Genomic DNA, 22916 nt, shown 5'->3' on the forward strand with positions numbered 1-22916 from the left:
GTGTGTGTGTGTGTGTGTGTGTGTGTGTGTGTGTTGGGGGGTGATTTCGCCATCAACTCGTTTCATTTTTCAAACTAAGAAATATATCAAACAATAAAAATCACTTTTTTCATGCCTGTGTCTGGTGAGCTTCTTGTTGGTGGTGAAGAAAAACAGACTGTAAAAGGTCTGACTTTGATTTTGATCATCAGAGGCTACAGAACGATCTGGAAACTACAGAACGATCTGGAAATGTACGAATTAAATGTTATTTATCAGCGGGCGACCATGGATGGAGGGACTTTTACAACAACTCCAATTCAGCGCTCCTGTTAATTGGACTGTATAAACTACCCCGTATAATTAGTACAATAAACGGTCCAAAAAAGCACTTTAAATGCCCACTTACCCCCACCACCCCTTTACCTCTCCACAAAGAACACACACTCCAAAACACCAACAAAGCAAACACACAAGCTGCAATCGGTCAAATATTTGCCCGGTGCAGAAGTGTGGCAGTAGTATTTGCCAGAGTTTCGGTTCTTCCAATCACGGGTCACTGTGAAACAGGTTCAAGCGAACCGCGTCACCTCCGCAGTGGCCTGTGTGTTTATTTATAAAGCGGGGGGGTGGGGTCAGGGCACTTCCTCGGTCTATCTGGGGTCATACGATCCTCTCAACTTGGATCAATAAATGAATGGCGGGCTCGACGGCCGCACCATGCAGGACCGGCCCCTGATTGGTTCCGTGCACGGCAGGAATAAACACTCTCAGAGTATATATAATGGGGTATGGAGTAACACTTTTCCAAGAAACTAGAACAACCTCTAGGTAATGAAAAGGGAGCTGCTGTTAAACATCTGAGTACTAACTGAGTAAAAAATAGATAAATACAAAGTTGAGGATGAGGGCGCAAATCCAAAAAGTTCCTCAGATAGTTGAGCTGCTGAAGAAGAAGTCTGTCGGGCTGCAGCACTTCAAGCCAACATCCTCAGTGTGCGTGCTGGAGGAGAAGGATGCTGCGGAGGCTGCACCGTGTCCTCATGCGGCATTCAGAGCGCACAGTTTGGACGAGATCCCGGGACCCACCAACTGGCCCCTGGTCGGCAGTCTGTTTGAACTCCTAAGAAAAGGCGGTTTGACGAGGCAACATGAGGCATTGGTACAGTATTATCATATGTCATCATATAACCATAAACATTCCAAGTGTTTTTTAATCTATTAAAATGTGACCAAAACAGATGTAATCACTTTTTATTTTCCATGACATTTTATAACCACTTGAATCTTTTTTTTTTTTCAGGTTGATTATCATAAGAAGTTCGGAAAGATATTCCGGATGAAGCTGGGGTCTTTCGAGTCTGTGCACATTGGCGCACCTTGCTTGTTGGAGGCGCTTTATAGGAAGGAGGCAAATTACCCTCAGAGGCTGGAAATCAAACCCTGGAAAGCATACAGAGACCTGAGAGACGAGGCGTACGGACTCCTAATTCTGTAAGTGGTCTTTCGATTTCTCCTTTATTGGTGCCTAAAATGGCAATAACCCACCAGGAGGCAGACTGAGACGTAAGTAGAAGCACAAATGTTTTAAATTAAAACGCACTTACTTTTGTTTTGCAGGGAAGGAAAGGACTGGCAGAGAGTGAGGAGCGCATTTCAGCAGAAACTCATGAAACCGACAGAAGTGGTGAAGCTCGATGGCAAAATAAACGAGGTAAGACTCCGTTACATAAAGAATATATGCTTTTACTTCTTAGAGTTATCGATGACTGACACCTTCTGCTTGTAAAAACAGGTGTTGGTGGACTTCGTTGGCAGAATTGGAAACATCAGCAACAACGGGAAGATTGAAGACTTGTACTTCGAATTGAATAAATGGTCGTTTGAGAGTAAGTTCACTATTTTTGATTCGATTCCTCGTTAAATCTACAACTGGGATTTTTATTACAGCATAGATTGAGCTGCCGATCATTTTCTCGATTAACCGTCTAATACAGAAAATGTGGAAATTGAAACTCTGAAAGAATCAGGTGTTACCTTTAAACGGTTTTAAAACCAGATAATTTACAGATAATACATTCAAGGTCGGTTAAGGCAAATAAAAAGCGCGAAAACTCTGATAAATGAAGTGAATGTGGGCTTCAAAATGAATCATTATAAAACCGAAAAAAACCCCTAATTATATCTTTGGCTTTCAACCATGTTATTTATAGAAGCAATATTCTGCTATGATGTTTTCTGTCACCTGTAATGTTAAAAAGATAATCATAAACTAAAAGGATTTTGAGACATTGCAGACCTGTACAAAGTAAAAATCTGGCATTCTGAATCTCACTTTTTGCTCTTTTTCACCTCACAGCCATTTGTCTCATCCTTTATGGGAAGAGATTTGGTCTTCTGCAAGAGACGGTCAACGAGGAAGCCATGAACTTCATCACAGCTGTGAAAACAGTGAGTATAGGAGCACTGTGACTTGTAAGAGGGGACAGTTGTAGGACTGAAGCTGGCTCTCTCTGTGAGCCTGTGGAAACTTCGCAGTTCATCAGGTTCACCAAGTGATGCAGCAGTTCAGTGACTAACACTCTCACCAATACCGTTAACAGATAATAAAAATATGCTTACAAAGGTCTCAGGGTAATGGGGGCAACAGTATAGAAAAAGCTTTGAAAACAATTGAATCAGAGACTTTCAGCACGAGTGACAATGGATTACATCAGACTCCCAATCCTTTTCTCTCTGACTCTGTCTTCTCTTGTCGCTCTGTTTCTCTGTAGATGATGAGCACCTTTGGCATGATGATGGTTACACCAGTAGAGCTCCACAAGAGCCTCAACACCAAAACATGGCAGGACCACACCGCAGCATGGGACCGCATTTTCAGCACAGGTGCGAGTTTATGCCTTGCCACAAAATTAGAAAATTAAGATTCCCCCGCCTGCAGTAATTACTGTCGTAGGGTACTGTTTGTCTCCACTCATCTGTAATGTTTGCACTTGTCTGAGCTCAGTTCCAGTAAGAACATCAATAGGAAAGTACAGACGAGGGTGGGTGGGTGGCAGCGAGATCTGAACTGTGTGCCAGTGTTTTGTGTACTTGGCGCTCTGGTACTCAGTGTTGTAGTAAACTGCATGACCCATGAGGGAGAAATATGCCAAATATTTGTTGTAGCAGAAGGTAGTGGCATAAAGTGATAAAGAAGATTATGCTGCTTCAACCTCTTACAAATATTCACACATAACCACTTATTGTACCAACAATTGATGTTTTTATGTGTTTTCAGTACAGCACCAAAATATCTTGTCTTTAATATATGTCTTTCAGTCAGACAAGTTAGATTATGGATAGCATTTTATGAAAGGATAAAAAAACAACTGACACACTTTCAGAAAACAGTAACGAAAATTAGCCCGAAAACAGAAACAAAAAAAGTTATTCTTTGTTTTATGTATAAATAACTTTGTATGTACTTCACATGTATTCCTTACATCTAGAGTTACAATTAAAGAGGCCTGACAGTTAGCCTTTAATATGTGAGATTTCAAACCAGCACAAAAGCCAACAGAGCTCCAAGAGCAAACAATCTTTTTTTTTTTACTATTTTGCCTGAAAGCAGCTGAGAACATGACAGAAAAAATAAAGTAACAACCAAAAGCCAACTTTTCAAGTGCAAACAAAACACATGAGATTTGACTTTAAAATGAGCATGCTTACATCGTGACTGTTTTTGTTCCCTCAGCCAAAGTCTACATTGACAAGAAGCTGAAGAGGAACGCAACCAGAGCTCCTGATGATTTGATCGGTGACATCTTACACCAGAGCAGCCTTTCAAAAAAGGAGCTGTACGCGGCCATCACCGAGCTGCAGATTGGAGGAGTTGAGACAGTGAGTAACATTTTACACCACAAACATATACATTTAATTCTCATTGAGATAGTTAAAATCATGGACATCGCTCTCCTATTTGTCTGGTCATTACAGCTACTCAGCTTAGTATGAAAACCAATGCTAACATTCTGTCCAACAAACATAAATACATACCGACATCTCTAAAACGCAATAATTAACACATTATTTCTTATAAATTTGATTGAAAAAGAACACAGCTAACAGTTAACTAGAAATTCTGACTTCTGAAAGTGTTTCTGACGGCTGACATTAGCCAGTAGAATCTACCTTTCAAGCAACTAAGAACTGGTAGCATAACTGTAGTTTTATAACTGGCCACACAGTGGCGCTACTTAATGTCCGACAGGTTTAGTCCTGGTATTCTTTTTAACAATCGGGCCCCCTGGTGGTGTCACCCAGACACAACAATTTTATTTGTGACAATCCTTTTTTATTATGTAAATTGATGTAGTCTTCTATCAACCTCTTCAGTGAATCTGTAGTCGCCAGAATTTTTCTTTTACATCACACTTTTATATTCAGCTCAGCTTAGTTCTCACCACATGGTGGCAAACGTGCTGCTGAAGTCCTTTGACTGGCTTTAACAGTCACACAGATTAGTGATTTGTTGATCGAGCTGGCCACTTCTACCCATTTTTAATGGCTGCTAGATGCAGAAGGCAAAGAAACATAATGCTGCGAAGCTTTAAAGCCATTTCTGTCTATTACAGCTTTTTGTTTAGTCACACTTTACTGAACAAAAAACTGCAAGCTGCACTTTAACAGAACAAGCATGAGTTTGCTTTTTTAATTTCAACCTTTCACCTACTTTCCTTCAAGTGGTTAAAGAAAAAAAAAAACCTTGTAAACTCTAAAACAAAAAGGTGCTGCAGTTTCAGTCCTTCAAAAGCGGAAAATTAATGTAGTAGATGTAACTGAGGAGCCTTTGAGGAACCCAAAACATTCCATAGCTCCTTTCAGGACCCCACTGATGAATGCACTTAGCGTAGCTGCCTCATTTAGAGACATCTCCTCACTACCTCCTTATTTCAATCTCTGTCTCTGTCTCTCTCTCCTCCCTCTCTGTCTTGCTGTTACGTTTCTCAGACCGCCAATAGCATGTTGTGGTTTATTTTCAACCTGTCACGAAACCCCAGCGCCCAGAAGAAGCTGTTGCAGGAGATCAGAGAGATCGTGCCTCCTGACCAGGATCCAAGTGGAGAGCACATCAAGAATATGCCCTACCTCAAGGCCTGCCTCAAAGAGTCTATGAGGTACATTAACACTGATGGTTATATTATGAGCAGCGGTGTAGTATCTAATCTTCCTCTCTGAAAAGTGCCAAACATACTCTGTTAATACAATTAAATACATTTAGAAATCCAAACGATACACCAGTTTAACTATAGACTGGTTAAATTTAAATATAGTTATAGAAAATCTTTTTCTTTAATAGGAGTTTGGTGCAAGAGTCACACAAGCAAAACAAATACGACAAATACAAATAATCTCCATTTCCTATTAAATGAATGAATTAGACACCAGTTAAACAATCAGTTTTGTTTAGTTTTTCCCAAGCAGTAAATCAGACTTAAATCATAATTTTGGCTCGTACTACAGAGAGATTAAGAATGAAAACTCACACGCATGACTGCCTCAAAAACAAGCTCCGTGAGATGTGGTGGCATGACCAGCAACAACAAGCTTAAAGTCTACCATGTGGTCACATTTAAATTGTTTCCTAGCCCTTGTAGGTTCTCCTTCGGTCTCCTTTTGAAGTCACAAGTTGTCTAACATTTCATTTAAGTCCACCAACATAACCACATCACCCATGGAATGTACTGTACAAGCCCCCCCAACTGGAGATTATATCTCACCTTATTTTACCCTGTGAACAATGCCGGAATATGTTTATCTCCTGTTAAGCAGCTTATACATACTGTAGTATGAGTATGGTCACTGTGTCATAATCTCACATGTATTTTTTGTCTAATTCCTACAGGTTATCACCATCAGTTCCATTCACAAGCCGAACCCTGGACAAGGACACTGTGTTGGGGTATTATGCTATTCCCAAAGGAGTAAGTGGCTTAGACAGTAGTCGTCATACACCTGACATAAGCAGATTCCATTCTTGTGAAAATTTACATTTGACTGATGTCTAAATGAGTTTTTTTTAGAAAGAAAATCTGTTCATGTTCTCAGGATTTAGTCTCATTATCTACTATACTGCGTCGTTCATCTGTAAAATAGGGACAAAACCAAAAACTTGTACTTTTTCCTCCATTCACAGACAGTGTTGATGATTAACAGCCATGCACTGGGCTCCAACGAAGAGTACTTTGATGATGGCAAGCAGTTCAAACCTGAGCGCTGGCTGCGCGAGAACAACACCATCAACCCCTTTGCCCACGTTCCTTTCGGTATTGGAAAGAGGATGTGCATCGGCAGACGACTGGCAGAGCTTCAGCTGCAACTGGCCATGTGCTGGGTACGATCAGTGACTAAAACCTAAGTGGTTAGCTCAAGATGGTCCTCAACAAATGCCATTATTTGAACAGTTGTTGATTTTTGCTTGTCTTTCTTACAGCTGGTCAGAGACTATGAGATTGTGGCAACAGATAATGAGCCGCTTGACGTCATCCATTCAGGGCTTTTGGTTCCCAATAGAGAATTGCCTGTCGCCTTCATCAGGAGATGAAGTAAGAACAGTTTTAAATTTCTAGACTGCTTAGGAATTAGTCAAGATGGAAGTGGCACAAACATTCCCTAAATCACTCTGGCTGGCTACTGTTTGTAGCTTTATTTTAACAGTCTTATGCAGAGCCTGTTTGGACACAGCGTAATCTATGTTATTCTGGGAAGCTACAATTTCCAGATGTTCCCTAAATGCCTCACTTGCAGGCAGTGAGTTGCAGCCAGAACAAACAGAAACACACATGTTGAGATTCAGAGATGTAGACATGATATCATACTTTACATCTAAGTTAGACAACTGTAACTATGAATCTGCCAAATTATATTTTTATTTCCATTTCCATCAAGTTCAGAAGAGCCCTAATTGATCTTTTCTTCCCTTCCAGGCTCTAAATTCAGCTCTTCCGGACTGAGCGACAGAAAGGTGATAACTTTGTTGCTTGTCCCAGTGGTCCAGTGACTCCCTGCATTGCTGCTCTGTAAATAAAATACAAAACAACAATTATTATAACTCTAATCTTACCACAAATACCTCAGACATATTTAAAACTATGACTGTTAATGACTGACCAAAGTACCAGTTGTTATGTACAAAGTGAATATTGTACCAAGGCAGCTGTCCTCAAATCTTTGATCTTAGACATGTAGAATGTAGTCCAAGTATTTTGTTATGCTTTTTATTGTGTATGTGTATATATATATCAATATATATCAATATATATATATATATATATATATTTTTATGTTTTATTGTATATATAAGCACAATTATAATATTGCAAGATTGTACATCGTTTTTTGAAGAGACATATTTTATTCATGAAAACAAATGTATCAAATAAATATATCTTTAAACACACCTTTCCGTGTGGAGTTTACATGTTTTTTGTTTCTCCCACCTTGCAAAGATTTGCTTTTTAGGCAAAGCAGTAATTCACAGCTGTGAACATGAAAATGAAATAACTTTCAGCTGGTTAAAAATTTAGTGAGTTATGGTGAATTTTATAACTCCATAAACATGCATTAAGAGACAATAATATAGCATCTACACTGAAGCACAAGATTTAACATCAAGGTCAAGAAGCTAATAAAAAAGTGTGTTCGTGACAGTAAATATGTTTGCTTTTACTGAGTGGTACAAGTACATAGCAGTGTCTCACATATCCTTTGTTTACAGTTTGTAAAGTAAAAGTTAGGTAATAGTAGGCAATGGACCAAACCACTATGAGGTGCATGAGGGGGAGTGCATCTTTCAAAACTAACAAAACTTATTGTTTTTCACCCTTTTGCTCCGCCCCTGCCATTAAAGTGATGGATTCCTCAAATGCACAATGTGAAAAACATGTTACACAATCCCACAGTCTGATGTTTCAGTGGGATTTCTAGTGTTATGAAAGTAAATTATGAAATTATAACTGAACTTAATAATTATAATAAAAGATCAAGTGAAGTGATTTAAGCACTGTTTTAGTCCCTGTTTTCCCCCCCACTGTTTTTAAGTATTTCAGATGGGTTAAACAAAGACAGAATGAGCTTACCTATGCAGGGATCAATAAAAAAACAACAACGCTTAATCAACAATCAGTCAATAAACAAAGCCCTGAAGTAACATCAGATTTTCAGTATTACACTGCAAAATCTTCAGTTTAATAAAATAAAATAAAGATCCTGGACTTACATATCCTGTGTTGTACTCAGTGCATTTATTTGACAGATCTGCTTAGTTTTCAGGTCAATGTTTGACATAAAACAAAGTACAAAGCACTCTTAAAAATGAAAAATAGTTTTTGGTTTGGCAGCTCCTCAGTAAAAACCTCCATCTTGTCAGGTCTTTTGTCACTTTATGAGTCTTGAGCAGCTTCAGCAAAGACTGATGATGAACTTCCCTTGTAGAACTCCCAGGTGGTTTCATTTTAAATAACTACTTAAAGTACAAAATATTTAAAACTACTTAATATTTCACACATATGCACAAAGGAGAAAAACCCCAATCCATTATCAATCATCCCTCGTGATCCCTCGTTTTGGCTCGTGATCTCATACATTACATACACACTTACACTACTTTTTGTAAATACTTTTTACTCGAGAATAAGGATCTGAGTTCATATTCCACCGATTGCTGGAACTAGAAATCTCCTGTGAGGACGCTTTCTGGACTGAGAAGGCTGATTACAGGAGGAGTTTCTTACATAAAAAGCAATCCATACACATCGCTTCACTTTTTGATTAATTATTTTCACAAGTGCCATGTGCGCAAAGAACTTAGCTGTGACCTCGGGTGATTTCGATATGTAAACCTGAAATGGTTACTCTGCTCAACAGCGATTATGAACAGTCTCAGTACTCAGGAGAACTGATGGAAGTAGAATACCTTAAAAACAAAAAATCTTACTTTCTTTATGTAATTTTCATGACAATTTTTTCTATAAATCTCTGCATGTAAAGTAAAATACAATATTTCTGTGACTGAGTGTAGCATTAAAAATTCCCAAGAGGTTATGTTTCTTCCTGAGATTGGTTTAAATGACACATATTAATTACTTATGTAAACAATTCAGATAACATAAATTTCACAAATGCAGGCCCTAGTGAGGATCGAACTCACGACCCCTGGTTTACAAGACCAGTGCTCTAACCACTGAGCTATAGAGCCTGGTCATGCATGCCGAGGCACATAAAACTTGATATAAGAGAGGCATATGAGCAACTAATCGCTATGAAACACAAAACTGCTTTAGATTTTTCCTTTCATATTCATTTTTTAACGCCCTTGGCTCTGTATGATGTCATGGAGGAGGAGGAAGGAGGGGTTCCTTATATGGTCATCTCCGGCACACGGCTCTGGCTGGGGGGAAAAAAACAACCCCACCCACCTGCTGCTCAAAGCCTCTGCTTGGGAAGCTTAAAGGAAAGAAGGGCACGTGGATGAACTGAGGGTCAAAATAAGATAAAGAAGGATTGTTCTGATTTTTATTTATATGTGAATGATAAAGTACTTTAGGGGAGTGTAAGACTAGAATTTACGAGCTAGAAATGAGCTTAATGAATGAGAGAAACCTTATGTCGAGTAAAGTGTGAATTGTGGTTGCTAAATGTTCATCTGCTTTATAACAGGAAGTAGAGCTGTCAAAACCACAACTACAGTAAGTTTATGTCAAAGTGCAGCAATCAATATATTTACGAACGTCTCAAAGTCAAGTTGAGTTAACTTGAACAGCAATTTAAAAAAAAAAAGGGTGTTGGCGGTAATTGTGCAATACGGCCACCTACTGACCAGAGATTGTAAGTACGATTTTATTGGGGCTAGGATCATGGAGAATCGTCTAATTTTCACAGATTTCTCCAACAAAAAATATCGATATGTGATTTCATATTACACATATTTGATAGTAGCTGCACATAAGAACAAAAACAGGTAGAGTTAAAAGAGGTGTGTCAGTCGTAAATTTTATGGTGCCCAGTTGAATAAAATATTTTGTCTCCGAAAAAAAGATAACTAGGTCGAATACGAAGGAATAAAAGGTGCATTTAAGAAAAGAAAAATGTGTAAAAAAGAATCCGACTTTTATGATTTGATATCAGCAGACGTTATAGATTTTATATCTTAGAAAAAAAATCAGCCTACCTAACTTAGACAGGAAGAGATGAGGCCTGCTTGTCATCATCAGCAGTGACAGGAAGCGTCTGACACCGCTCGTTTTTTTCACCTCGCTCAGTTAGATGTTTTATTTGCGCAGTTTCTAATGTTTTGAACGCATCTGTGAAGTACTGTAACTTCGTCCGTTGCGTTAATTATCCACGCTGCGCCTTAATTAAAGTGACGATTTATTTGAGCAAAAGCTATTACAACAGTTACGTTCGTCGGGATTCAAACCTGTTTATTCCGAGCTGGAGATGACTTCTGGAGGTTTGGGGCTCACCGAGGGCCTGGGCCAAGACATAAACCAGGAGGAGTTAGACTTTTCGGACCTTTTTCTGTATAATCAACCGGATTTTTCTGTTGGCTGTGATAAAGGTGTGTATACATAAATTGCATATGCATTTTTCTAAACATAGTATCTTATTATTTATTTCTTTTTTTAAAGGCATTTCATGATCTTATTGCCGCCAAGCCCACGTTTTCTCAGCTGAGGATGCGTCCGTAACTACTGTGTTGTGTTTTATTTTTATGAAAATTTAGCTCCCAGACCTTGACATTATGACATTATACACTGATCGATAATCATCATCCTTTTGTTTTTAATCTAAGATCAAGAGGGCTTCCAAGACCCTTTTTTCTATTTTTGAATGGAAAGTAAACAGGAGTGCAACAGATTATAGTTAAGTAGATTCAAAATTAAGCGATCCTCATAGTACCATGAATGGTTTGGTTTTTTTTTGGAATATGTATCTGCAAGCCTCTTCATTTTTGGCATCCTGACTAAAACCAACACTTGTTCAGTATGATAGTAATAGCTTTACTGGGGAGAGGAAACGCAAAACCAGCTCTCGCATCCCCAACATTGGCATATTCTCAATTTATAGATTTTTATTAAGAGAAAATGTTGTTCAAACATGTTTTAGGTAAAAAAAAACAAAACAAAAAAAAACTTTAAAGGGAACCGATTATGTTCATTTTCAGCTCCATATCTTTATTTTTGGACTCAACTAGAGTAGCTTTGCATGATTAGGAAAATTTAAAAAATATTATTCACAAAATAATCGTGTTTTACTTTATATTCTGCCTTCATGCAGCGCCTTGCTTCATCTTCTCTCTGAAATTAGGTGTTTTAGGTGTCTCTTCCTTTAATGCCAACTTTTTCTGAGTTGCTGTCCCAAACAAAGTGTTTAAAACCGAAAACCGGTTAGGCTCTGTGCTGAAGCCAGAGCCATGTATTTGAGGTGACCATATTAATCATTAATCTGCTCGCATGGATATCATATAGATGCAAGAATGAAAAAAGTGAAGTGTGTTACTTCATATTTGAAACACTGACTATCTTTAAGTCCACTTTAAGTTACCACATGGTAATAGCAGTATTGTAGTAATCAGATATTCTGACCTGTGTGCTAAAATGTGTCCCTTCTTTGATCAGTGACAGATGACACTGGTGGTCTCCTTGACAATGACAGTCAGCCTCCTCTACTGGTGGTCCAGCCTCAAGATGCATACATCTCCACCTCTAACCCACCAACTTCTAACCAGGACACCTCCTCTCACAGCACCAACGCAGGAAACCTATCAGGAGCTGTGTTTGACACCATGGGGCTGACATCACGAGTCGGTATCCCTGCTCCCAGCCCCAGGATTGAGATCACTCCATCTGGTGACTCTCTCAGTTCACAAACCCTAGAGCCAAGTCCTGCATCTAAAGCCCGGGGATCCTACAGAGAGTGCGTTAGCCCTGCCAGCAGTAATTCTTCCACTGGCTGGGGAGCAGATACTTACTCTCCCTTGGCATCTCCATGTGTGTCGCCATCTAATGTAGGGAGCTGTGGTATGGGCTTGAATCCCTTGGACCTCTGCTCAAGCCTGCAGGGCATCCATACATCCTCTAACCACTCCTCTCCAGGAGCCTCACCTCGAAACAGCATCACGGATGAGACCTATCTCCAACCACAGAATCGTTCTGCTTCACCACTCCCCCATCAGCGTTCCCGGTCTGTCTCGCCGCAGCGAGGCAAACGCTTCTACGGTCAGACCCACTCTAGTCAGGAGGGCACTCCTGTTAAGCAGCGCTCCCGGAGTCCTAGCCCCATCCCATCACCCCACGATCAGCAGGGGTCCTACTACTTGCACCAATACCAGGCTCAAGCTGAGTTTCACCCTCAAGTTCAGACCGCAACCTCTGGCCTGGACGAGATTCTGAATAGCAGTCCAGGAAGGGCCAAAATACAGGACTGTGTATATGGCGAGGGTTACGACTGGGCTATTGAGCAAGAAAAGATGAGTAGGGGTGGAGCTGAGATCAAACCTGAGACCTTCTACATGCTCCCAACTGTGTGGCCTCCTTCTCATTCACTCCATCATAGTGGACGATCCACATTCAGGTGTTATGTTTGTCTTAATTTATCACTTACAAGAAATATGTGTCGTTTTTAATGAATTTTAATAAGCTACTATGGTACAAGGTTCGTTTTGATTTTTTAAATCTAAACTTCTCTTTTTTGAACTCTTTCGTTCTTCCAGTGGTCTCACCTTGGCTCCACTTCCATCTTTAGAGTGGTCATTTCCCAATCAGACGGGCCAGTATGAGCTACTGATCCAACAACAGCCCAGATCGCATCACAGAGCTCACTATGAGACTGAGGGCAGCCGAGGAGCTGTCAAGACACCAAATGGAGGGCACCCGGAGGTTCAGGTGTGGGGATTTATATGTAGATACAAGAAAGGAGAGGAAACGAACGCGTGGTAGTTGTACCAGAGAGAGGGAGTGGGAGATTGTAAATGCTGGGGTGATATTTCCTGATAAACGTCTTTGTGTAAAGCTGATACTCATGCAAATATAGAAACAGCCCCATAACATGTCAGTGCTTCCACAATGCATGTGTGATTATTTAGACATGCATTGATTCAATCTGCTCAAATAAACACAGTTATAATTACAAATCAAGAACCCACAAAAAGAGCATATAAATGTTAGTGCATGGTGTCCTTTATTTACTGTTTCTGGAAAGTAAAAAAATGGGCCTCCATTACCAGTTTTCCCAGTCATGCTACACAAATGGATTATGCAAAGCAGTGTTCTGGCTTTGCCAGTTTGCATGGGAATTCTTTCCCACAGACACAAGAGATTTATTGTGTGGTGTAAATGTTTTCTCAAAAGGCATGGACTTTTATGATCTCAAAGTTTATTTAGTTCAGTATGAAGCATACATTTTAACTGCCCTTGTTGCTGTCACCAGCTCCGTGGCTACCAAGGCACATCCGCACTGGCGCTGCAGATCTTCATTGGAACAGCCGATGAGAGGCTCCTGAAACCCCACGCCTTCTACCAGGTCCACCGCATCACCGGGAAGACCGTCACCACACCCAGCATGGAGAGGATGATCAACGGCACTAAAGTGTTGGAGATCCCTCTGGAGCCAAAGAGCCACATGAGAGTTGTGTGAGTAAAACTAATGCCAAGGGGATTCTCAATCGTACGTCACAAATGCCTAGAGTATGTGTCAACATTTCACCACAAGTCGTTCACTTGTGTTTTTCAACCAAGAGAGACCACTGAGGTGATTTAGCACTATAAGGCTCAGAGTGGAGATACAGCAACCTGAGTCGTCATGTGTTTTCTTTTGATTTTCCACTGTGCTAAATCTTTAAATACTACAAGCTATAGCTACTCATCACAACCGCAAGGTTTTCATCTTTTTCCCTCCAAAAATGTTGCTGCTGCTGACAACTGATACATAAAACGCACCACTTCCTGTGTGCCAGAGAGTTTTTCCAAGAAAGACCTAGCAAACTCTGGGTGTTTGCAGCAGCAACCAAAACTGGTTTGATGAACGTGACATATGATGAGTCACAACAGCAAATAGCAAACAAAATCAAAGAAGTTTCTTTTTCCATGAAAATGCCTGAGATCACTACTTTGGCTGCTTTGAAAAAAAAAAAAGAGCTTTTTACTGACTGAATATTTGAAATAGCAGAGATTGCATCAGTTAAATGTGAAAAAAGACAGTCTGCGTGGACTGTGAAGAAAATCAAGTTTTTTATAAATACGACAGAAATATCATTTTGAGCACTGATTTTATGTCATATGTCTTCTCTTTCATGATAAAGGATTGACTGCGTTGGAATCTTGAAGCTGAGAAATGCTGACATTGAACTAAGAAATGGAGAGACTGATATTGGACGAAAAAACACACGCGTGCGCTTGGTCTTTCGTGTCCACATTCCTCAATCTGGAGGCCACCTCATGTCTCTTCAAGTGGCCTCTCATCCTATTGAATGCTGTAAGAAGTATTTTGTTGCATATGAGCGTTTTCTTTCTTTCTGCTTGATCATGAGAGTCACTGTAGACCCTGAAGCTTTGTCGGCTGCTCTGTATTTTTGTATTTATATTCTTTCTCATTAGCTTTTGGTGGTTGATGTTAGCAAATGTTGGCAAACATGTTGGTTTATATTATTTAACATTGACACACCACTTGTAGATGTATTGCTGACTGCTCAGAAAAAAGGTACTAGCCTTAATGTGAATGTTCTTCAGTCTATAATGGTCAATAGTGCAACTGACTTGGATTTGATCCCACTATACAGTATACTTTAGTGTTACAATGACAATAAAGCTGCTCATGTTTTCACAGCTCAGCGTTCAGCTCAGGAGCTCCCTGCAGTCGAGAGGCAGGACCTGGACCAATGCTCTGTACTCGGTGGTCAACAAATGGTCCTTACTGGACAGAATTTTACATCTGACTCAAAGGTGATATTCTCGGAGAAAACACAAGGTGAGGAGTATTTTTTTTTAATCACAAATGTCTGTCTTTGGTGGAATGAATCTTCTAAGGTCTTCTTTGAAAGCTACTGTAGAAGAGCCACCCAAAGATTGTATTGGTAGTTTGTAAAGGGTAGATGTGGCCCCTGTGCTACACTGCACATTGTTTACTGAAGGGGAGCTTGAGCCAGCAATTACCACATGTAGCCAGTTAGCATCAAGGCTTAACAATTTTGTTATTTTGTTGTTATTATTATTATTATTATTATTATTATTATTATTATTATTATTTTTACCTGTATTTATACAGGTTATCCCATTGATAGTCAATGTCTCATTTACAAGAGAGAGACATGTTACATAATGTTTAAATGGGTGACTAACAATTGGTATGGTACTTATGACTTTATTTTATTTCCCCTGTAAATTTTTAACATTTTAACAAAGAGGTCTATAGGGACTAACTTGTTTTTGCAGCCACGCTCAAAGGAACTTCAGTTTTAGGCTAAGAGGTTGAAGCCCTCATATGTGATATTATGGTACTTCACAGTTTATAGACTCAGAAAGAAACAAAAAAAATCTCAGTAAAGCTCATCAAAACATCATATTTCTGTTGTTAATCGTTGGGTTAGCCACTCAAAGAAAAGTTCAAACTTGAGTTTACAAAGCTGAATGTTGGTGGTAGTAGTCCATACCCTTTGTAATTACTGTAAAAACGCACAAATAACACGGGAATTTTATTTAAAATGTAGAATTATTCCCAAGCTAAGACAAAAGTGCCAAAAACTGCAGTTCCTCAAGTGGTGCCTTCGAGGCATGCTTTATGTCACCCACTTTAAGTATTATATGTGTTATTAAGGGCAAAAAAATATGGAGGAGACAAAGAAGCAAATTGGATTGTCTACAAAGCATAAAAGTATAAAAAGCACAAACTACTAATTACTAACTTTATTACTTAGATAAATTCAATATTAATAGCTCTGAGCTAAAACAAAATGAAAAAGATGCACATTAGTACAGTTATAATGGGTTTAATGATACACCTTGTTAGCCAAACATGTTAGCCTTGGCTGCTAACTTTCACTGTATCCTCCTGTTCAAATATAGTCCCTTATAGTTACAAAAAAATTTAAAAAAATTAGTGAGGCCAGAACAACAAACTGAAAGTTTACAAACTAATGTGTGGCATCACTGTGGCTATTTCTATCTTTTATCTACAGTCCATAATTATGTAATTAGAAGGATTGTTGACATGTGTGTTCACTTGTGATTTCAAACTTTTTTTCAGATTTTTATTTTTTTGAGGATTTAAAATTGAGCCTGTGTTGGTCTCCCAGTATCCCACTTACGTGTGTCCATGTACACGTGCAGTATTTGTATTTTTAGATTATTTGCATATCACCCAGGATAACTCAACGTTCAGTGACGCACTTCTTCCTCCAGCCCCCACATCTACCTTTGATAAAATTAACCATTAACTTAAACATTTACTGTTTTGCTGGCAGTAGCAACTTTTATTTACTTCTAAATGGAAATTTCTCACCTCGTCACTGCTTGTTCTGCCCACACAAAATTGTAGGGTTACATAGTTTGAGAGAAGGATGGGTACAACTGAAAGCATGTAAAGCCTCCTTGTTGCTTGGCGTGGGGTTTTATGCAACAGGATGTGGTTAGACAGACTGATAAAGACTAAGACCCAGAGCAGAGGCTTTGTGTTTTTCACTGTGTGGGTAGAAAGCAGAAACAGCAGGTAAAAACTTTAGATGGGAATGAAACACTAAACCAGACATAAAAGAGAACCCTGTTTTCCACTGTCTGTGACAAATGTGCTTACTGTACTGTTAATAAAAGTCCTGACATATCATCTGATTGCTTGAATTATTGTTTCCAGCTGATTAAACTTGTAGAAATTGTTTGGTTTTTTGCTACATTTTTGGTTTCTACAGGATTCTTTGCCACTTCACCACCACATATAATTTTGTGGTAAAAAATAAAACTACTCTCAGCAGCTTGTGAGCCTGTAGTAAGATGAGTAAGATGGTAGCAATATCTGCCAGCCACCTCCAAAGCCATAAAATAGTCCAGCACATAAACCACAACTCTTTTGAATGAAGCAAATCAAATATAAAATGCTATTTACTGAGCTTTAGAGTCTTAGTGATGCAGTCAGTAGACCAAGAGTAGACCACGCTGTTTAGCCCTTATGCTAAATTAAGCTGTGCTAAAAAACAAACAAACAAAAAACAACAACAACAAAAAAAACCAGATAACACGTATTTTCCAAAATGGGACTCAAACCTGCAAAAACTATTCCTTTTAATTTCAGATGGACAGCAGATCTGGGAAGTGGAGGCCACTGTGGACAGAGATAAAACTCAAGCTGTAAGTTAACTTCCCTTTTACTGACACATAAACTATGATGCACATTTTGTAAGATGCATGCTAAAGTCATTTGTCTGGTAACTGTACGTGCTCAGAACAGAAATCAAAATGTAAAGCCCGTGTCTTCAGTTTACTGAGTACATGAATGTGCTAATCGCATATCATCGTATCATAAAAGTGTTATTTCTTGTACTAATTTTGACCTGACAGGTAGAGATTTGTGCCAGCTGACTCGTGACCTTTTTTCTCATTCTATCAATAGAACATGCTGTTTGTTGAAGTCCCTCCATATCGAGACCGGAGCATTTGCCAGCCGGCCAAAGTCAACTTCTGCGTCATCAATGGGAAAAAGAAACGCAGTCAGCCTCAGCACTTCGTCTACACTCCTATGATAGGTGTATATCTCTTAGTCATCTCAGCTCTGTTATTACGGAGAAAACAGGCGTACCTCCTATGTTTGAGAAATAGGAAGGTGATTCAAGTGTCAACATTTCCCAGCCTGGATTTGAATTTGAATTTGAATGTCAGCACTGGAAATCTTATTATTACCTTGTCAGCATAATGTAACCCTGCATGTGAAGTAAAATACTATATTAATCCCATTTTGGGGAAATTCTTCTGTTACAGCTGTTGAAATAACATTAATAATAGTAATCTGTCAGATATCTTTCTGCGGGAGAGATATATTGTATTATAGCACTACATAACTTATGCTAGCAAATAATGACAAAAAAACACCATAAAAAAAACATAAACTGACTTTGATGTTGCTAAAAGAGGCAAATGTGTGCTAAGTCATCCATCAGCGATGAGAAAAAGCAAAAGAAAAGTTACAGGAAATTGCAAAATGTTAGTTAGATTAAATCTGACAGTTCTAAAATTTTAACCCCAAAAGTAGATTAATGCAGTTACAAACTTCTGATATAACACTCCTGTTCTGCAGTTTTATCAGAAATCAGAAGTTAATCAGTTATAGCAGCACGCTGACACTGCAGCCACAACAGAGACTGCGTAGGGGTTGGGGGCAAATCTTACTTCTTCTCAAAGGGAAAAATAGTTTTCCTTTTTAACGCCTACATGTGATACCCACATTACAGCGCCGACACACTCTGGCTAATTTCAAAAAAAGGCTTTTAGTTTATTGGTTTATATATATATATATAGATATATATTTATAGCTTTTAGGTGAAATGAGGCAAGATTATTAAGAAGTAGAGAAAGAAGCGTAACATCATTGCAGCTGACAATTTAAAGCCATTTCAATCTACACTGATTTATACTCCAGCCACTGGTTATGAAACCTACATGTGTTTACTATCACCAGACCTAAAGATGACTGGAGATGCAATGACTTGTTTTTTTTAGGTCACACAATCACTGAAATAACTCGAGAGCTTCTAAATACGCTGGCATTAATGTTCCTTTTGTAAATATCTTCTTCCCATTTTATACTAGCTGAGTTGCTGTGACATTTCAGTTAATATACTGTATTTAAAGTCTCAAGAGAACAGTTTCCAGTAAACTTGGTTTCACCTTGTCTAATAACACAATACCTGCAAAAACTACTGGCATTTACATCATCCCTATGTTTACTCTGTAAATAGGAAAGTAAGTACTAATCAGCAAATGTTAGCATGCTAACATGCAAAGTAAGATGACTGTGGCTGTTTGTTTATACTGGTCTAGTGACAGACCTGCATTGTTCTCTCACTCTCTGAAAAATCTAATAATAATTGTTTTTATTTTTCAGCCATTAAAGCAGAACCACTGGATGACTACCAGCTGAATTCTTATGGCTATTCAAATAATCAGTCTCTCTCTGGCATGTCAATGAGGTCTCTGTACCATCCCCTGGAGCAAGACAACAACCTTCAAGCCTTGAATGTTTCCTCAGCACTTTACCATCTAACCACTGTAGACCCCCGAGCCCACATGTTAACCCCAGATCAACTGGATGATCAACCAGTCTATTACCAGTCAAGACCTGGCACTCTGGTCAACAACCCAGTGCTGTACCACACTGGGAATCAGCGTTACAGCAACTGCAGTAGCGCTTTACTAGGTGGTTCCCCAATGGCTCCGCATCCAGCCTCTGCTCCCAGCCAGTGTGTCAGTGCCAGAACCCCTTTGCCCAAATTGGGTGAAGGTCCTCAGGTTGGTGATTCGTTTGACCCTTATTCAATGTCAAGTAATCATGGTTACATGCAGACAGCACTACCACTAGGAAAGTCGCCACCTCTGAGATACATTCAAAGTCAAGTCCAGGCAAAGGTTGGAAGTCGGGTGGACCCAGGTGGGCAGCCTCTGGCCCAGATCGCCCCTGCTAGAGGAAACCATGAGGAACGAGCTCCAGAGAAAATCATGATCAAACAAGAGAACCTCAGTTATGCCTATCTGGAGGATGGTGAGTATAATGTTATGTACTGCTTGAATGCTTGAATGCTTGAAGTCCTCCTGACATTTTTTCCACCATGGAATTATGCCTGACAGTTTTTTTTTAACCTTTCCATCGAGAATTCCCACTTCACCCAGGAATGTCGGCAAGGTTTAATCCTTTCTGAATCTTTATATATGTAGTTTTTTTTGTTTGTTTGTTTTTAATATATTTGCGCACAGATAAGTCAGCCATACTTTGGGAAGGGACTGAACAAAAATGTTTGCTGTTATTGTGTTTATAAATTTAATGATTCTTTGTCATGAGGATAAGCTTTTCACCCCCACCTCCGAGTGTAACCACTGTGATATAAACACATTATTAAAAAAGTGCATACAAGGTGCAGCAGTTAGGTGAAATACTGAAGCCTTGTGTTTGTGGTCCAATTTGCAGTGCATACAAGCATATTGCAACTGTATGCTTGCAAATCCTGCGTTGTGGTTTTCTTTAGGGCCTTTCTCTCCACTTTCCTGTCTGTTTCAGTCTTACTTTCACTGTCTCATTTCACACACTCATGCAAGCACACACGCTTGTTAAAGTATCACGGGCTCACTTGAAACTTGGTATGACCCAAAGCACTTTCCTTAGAGTTTTTGCTGTGTTTGTAGATAATGAATGGGGAAACAAGCAGCGGCACTGCTTTGAAGCAACCTGACCTGCTTTGCTGTGGAAGAGTGTTTATGTTTACACATCCGTAGCTGAGGGAAGATACAGAAAGTACATGGTACAGGCAAATACATGCGGATACATTTACATCCATGGTTAAAAAAATAAATAAAAGCACTTTGTTCTTGTCTCTGATGTAGACTTTACATTTGGATGTTGTTTCTATCAGAGGTAAGGATGTAACATCCTGAAATCATTGATAAGTGTCGATAAACCCATGTTGCGTAACAGAGAGATCTAGTGGACGTAAATATAACTGCAGCCATGCAAAGTCACGATTAGACTGATTTATGCTTAAAATTAGAACATTTTTGGGGAGGACTGATGGCTGAGGCCTCCAGAGTGCAAACCACGACCCACAACATTCTTTCAAGTTCAAGTCTAGTTGAGGTCTTTTGTTGTATTTCCCACAACTCCCCATCCTTTCCTGTTATTCTCTACTATCTACCTTTAATAAAAGCATAAACTGCCCCCAAAAGTCTGACTATGGCAACACCTGGTGGTGGGAACAAATAAGGCACTTAAGGTCCTCTCACCCTTCAGATCAAACTTGAGGTTTGTTTTAAGAATTTAAATCTTTGCAATTGGGCTTTAAAAACACTATCTATCTATCTATCTATCTATCTATCTATCTATCTATCTATCTATCTATCTATCTATCTATCTATCTATCTATCTATCTATCTATCTATCTATCTATCTATCTATCTATCTATCTATCTAGATATATAGATATATAGATATATAGATATATAGATATATCGATATAGATAGATATAGATATAAAAACACCCAGCACGCCCCTGCGGGCGGTTTATCCTTCAAGCTCGGGTCCTCTACCAGAGGCCTGGGAGCTTGAGGGTCCTGCGCAGTATCTTAGCTGTTCCCAGGACTGCGCTCTTCTGGACAGAGATCTCCGATGTTGTTCCCGGGATCTGCTGGAGCCACTCGCCTAGCTTGGGAGTCACCGCACCTAGTGCTCCGATTACCACGGGGACCACCGTTACCTTCACCCTCCACATCCTCTCGAGCTCTTCTCTGAGCCCTTGGTATTTCTCCAGCTTCTCGTGTTCCTTCTTCCTGATATTGCTGTCATTCGGAACCGCTACATCGATCACTACGGCCGTCTTCTTCTCTTTATGGCAGAAGAAGACGGCTCGCAAGTTCGATTCCTGCCTGGGGCGTCTGTATCCAGTAAGGGTCCTAAGGCTAGACCCCCTATGCTAAGCGAGCCTACCGCAGACATGAGCGAGACAGATAAATATGAAGGCATGCCGGCTCGGACGTCGCCCGGATCAACAAGGTCCGCGTCAGGTGTTGAGGAACCAGGGCACCCTGACGAAAAGTGGGCTACTGGAACAAGAAGGCATCGGTGGGCAAGAGACGAAAACAGGGCGTTGTTGGAATGCTACTACGCAAGTAACCCCGGCGCAAGGAAGGGGCTACATGAATAGGATGAGGGACCTATGGATATATATATATATATATATATATATATATATATATATATATATATATATATATATATATATATATATATATATATATAATCTGCATAGCATTTAAGAATAATAGAAATAAGCAGCTCAACTTGCATTTTTGCTGCAAATATGAAAGTTCTTAATCCCTCTTTTCAATGTTTTCCAGTGAATGACATCATAAGAAGAGACATGAGAGGCCACAATGGAGAGTGATCATGCTGATCTGAAGCCACTCAAAGTTTAAGCATAATCTGTAGACATCAAGAACAAGAACAATAAATCTTCAGTAACTGTAATTTAAGCGAAACGATAGAGACTGATCCGTTATATACCATATTTCTGTACAACTTTGAAGGGTCAGCTCCATTTCCATTTTGTTATCATATATTTCAGCCTTAGTAACAATACTGGATCATATATTCATTATACTCTTTTATTTTAACTTGTTTAACTTCTTTCTGTTTATACAGTTGTAAAATTGCTCGTTGTAAGCTTGTAGAAAATTTTTTATATTAAACAAATTCTTTGTATATATATATGGTGTTTGAGTGTTGACTTACTGACTGTAATCATTTTGTTACATATAGGAAGCAGAAGGAACTAAATAATAAATGTGTACCTTTTTTAAGTAATAGAAAATACACAGCACTGTGCAAAAGCCTTGAGCTAGCCCTCATTTCTATATATTTTTGTAGGAAACTGAAAAACAGGTGAATTTATTGAAGCATACAAACATAAATGTAAATACAGTATATAAGGCAAAAACAGAGGTTGCACAGTTCTAATCAGCTTGAAAGAAAGTCAATATTTGGTATGATCACTTTTTTTCCTCAACACAGACTGAACTCTCTTAGGCAGCTTTCTTGTAGTTTCTTTAATTAGTCTTCAGGAAAAGTTCTCCAGGCTCGTTGAGTGGCATCTTTTACTGCCTTTTTGTTTCATTCTCTGCAAAGATAATTTCAAGCTGAATGTTTAAAGTAT

At 39.2% G+C, this 22916-nt stretch overlaps 2 protein-coding genes and 1 non-coding gene across 3 annotated transcripts; 2 read left to right on the forward strand and 1 right to left on the reverse strand.

Annotated features, from left to right (window-relative positions):
• Positions 1 to 679: 679 nt before the first annotated feature.
• Positions 680 to 7420, forward strand: cyp24a1 (cytochrome P450, family 24, subfamily A, polypeptide 1). The gene is made up of 12 exons (XM_004547602.5): positions 680 to 1141; positions 1283 to 1473; positions 1600 to 1693; positions 1775 to 1868; positions 2339 to 2430; positions 2754 to 2865; positions 3716 to 3861; positions 4972 to 5138; positions 5867 to 5945; positions 6158 to 6355; positions 6455 to 6566; positions 6948 to 7420. Exons 1-11 carry the CDS (start codon positions 884 to 886, stop codon positions 6563 to 6565), a joined length of 1542 nt encoding a protein of 513 aa, XP_004547659.1. The 5' UTR covers positions 680 to 883; the 3' UTR covers position 6566; positions 6948 to 7420.
• Positions 7421 to 9144: 1724 nt separating this feature from the next.
• trnat-ugu (transfer RNA threonine (anticodon UGU)) lies at positions 9145 to 9217 on the reverse strand. The gene has a single exon. It is a non-coding gene; the product is annotated as a tRNA-Thr (tRNA).
• A 1003-nt stretch (positions 9218 to 10220) lies between these two features.
• On the forward strand, positions 10221 to 22468 carry nfatc2b (nuclear factor of activated T cells 2b). Its single transcript, XM_004547603.6, has 10 exons — positions 10221 to 10579; positions 11640 to 12594; positions 12734 to 12905; positions 13450 to 13652; positions 14321 to 14493; positions 14845 to 14985; positions 17299 to 17354; positions 17617 to 17749; positions 19105 to 19758; positions 22102 to 22468. Exons 1-10 carry the CDS (start codon positions 10459 to 10461, stop codon positions 22146 to 22148), a joined length of 2655 nt encoding a protein of 884 aa, XP_004547660.1. The 5' UTR covers positions 10221 to 10458; the 3' UTR covers positions 22149 to 22468.
• Positions 22469 to 22916: the final 448 nt, after the last annotated feature.

Source organism: Maylandia zebra, linkage group LG5 (assembly GCF_041146795.1).
Source record: "Maylandia zebra isolate NMK-2024a linkage group LG5, Mzebra_GT3a, whole genome shotgun sequence".
Classification (NCBI taxonomy): Eukaryota; Metazoa; Chordata; class Actinopteri; order Cichliformes; family Cichlidae; genus Maylandia; species Maylandia zebra.

Excerpts from the sequence above, each read along its gene's own strand:
- cyp24a1 (XM_004547602.5), top strand. The coding sequence starts at position 884 with ATGAGGGCGCAAATCCAAAAAGTTCCTCAGATAGTTGAGCTGCTGAAG. Across the intron at positions 1,869-2,338 it reads GAATAAATGGTCGTTTGAGA|CCATTTGTCTCATCCTTTAT; the intron begins GTAAGTTCACTA and ends TTCACCTCACAG. Across the intron at positions 5,946-6,157 it reads ATTATGCTATTCCCAAAGGA|ACAGTGTTGATGATTAACAG; the intron begins GTAAGTGGCTTA and ends CTCCATTCACAG.
- nfatc2b (XM_004547603.6), top strand. The coding sequence starts at position 10,459 with ATGACTTCTGGAGGTTTGGGGCTCACCGAGGGCCTGGGCCAAGACATA. Across the intron at positions 10,580-11,639 it reads TTCTGTTGGCTGTGATAAAG|TGACAGATGACACTGGTGGT; the intron begins GTGTGTATACAT and ends TTCTTTGATCAG. Across the intron at positions 14,494-14,844 it reads CTCTCATCCTATTGAATGCT|CTCAGCGTTCAGCTCAGGAG; the intron begins GTAAGAAGTATT and ends ATGTTTTCACAG.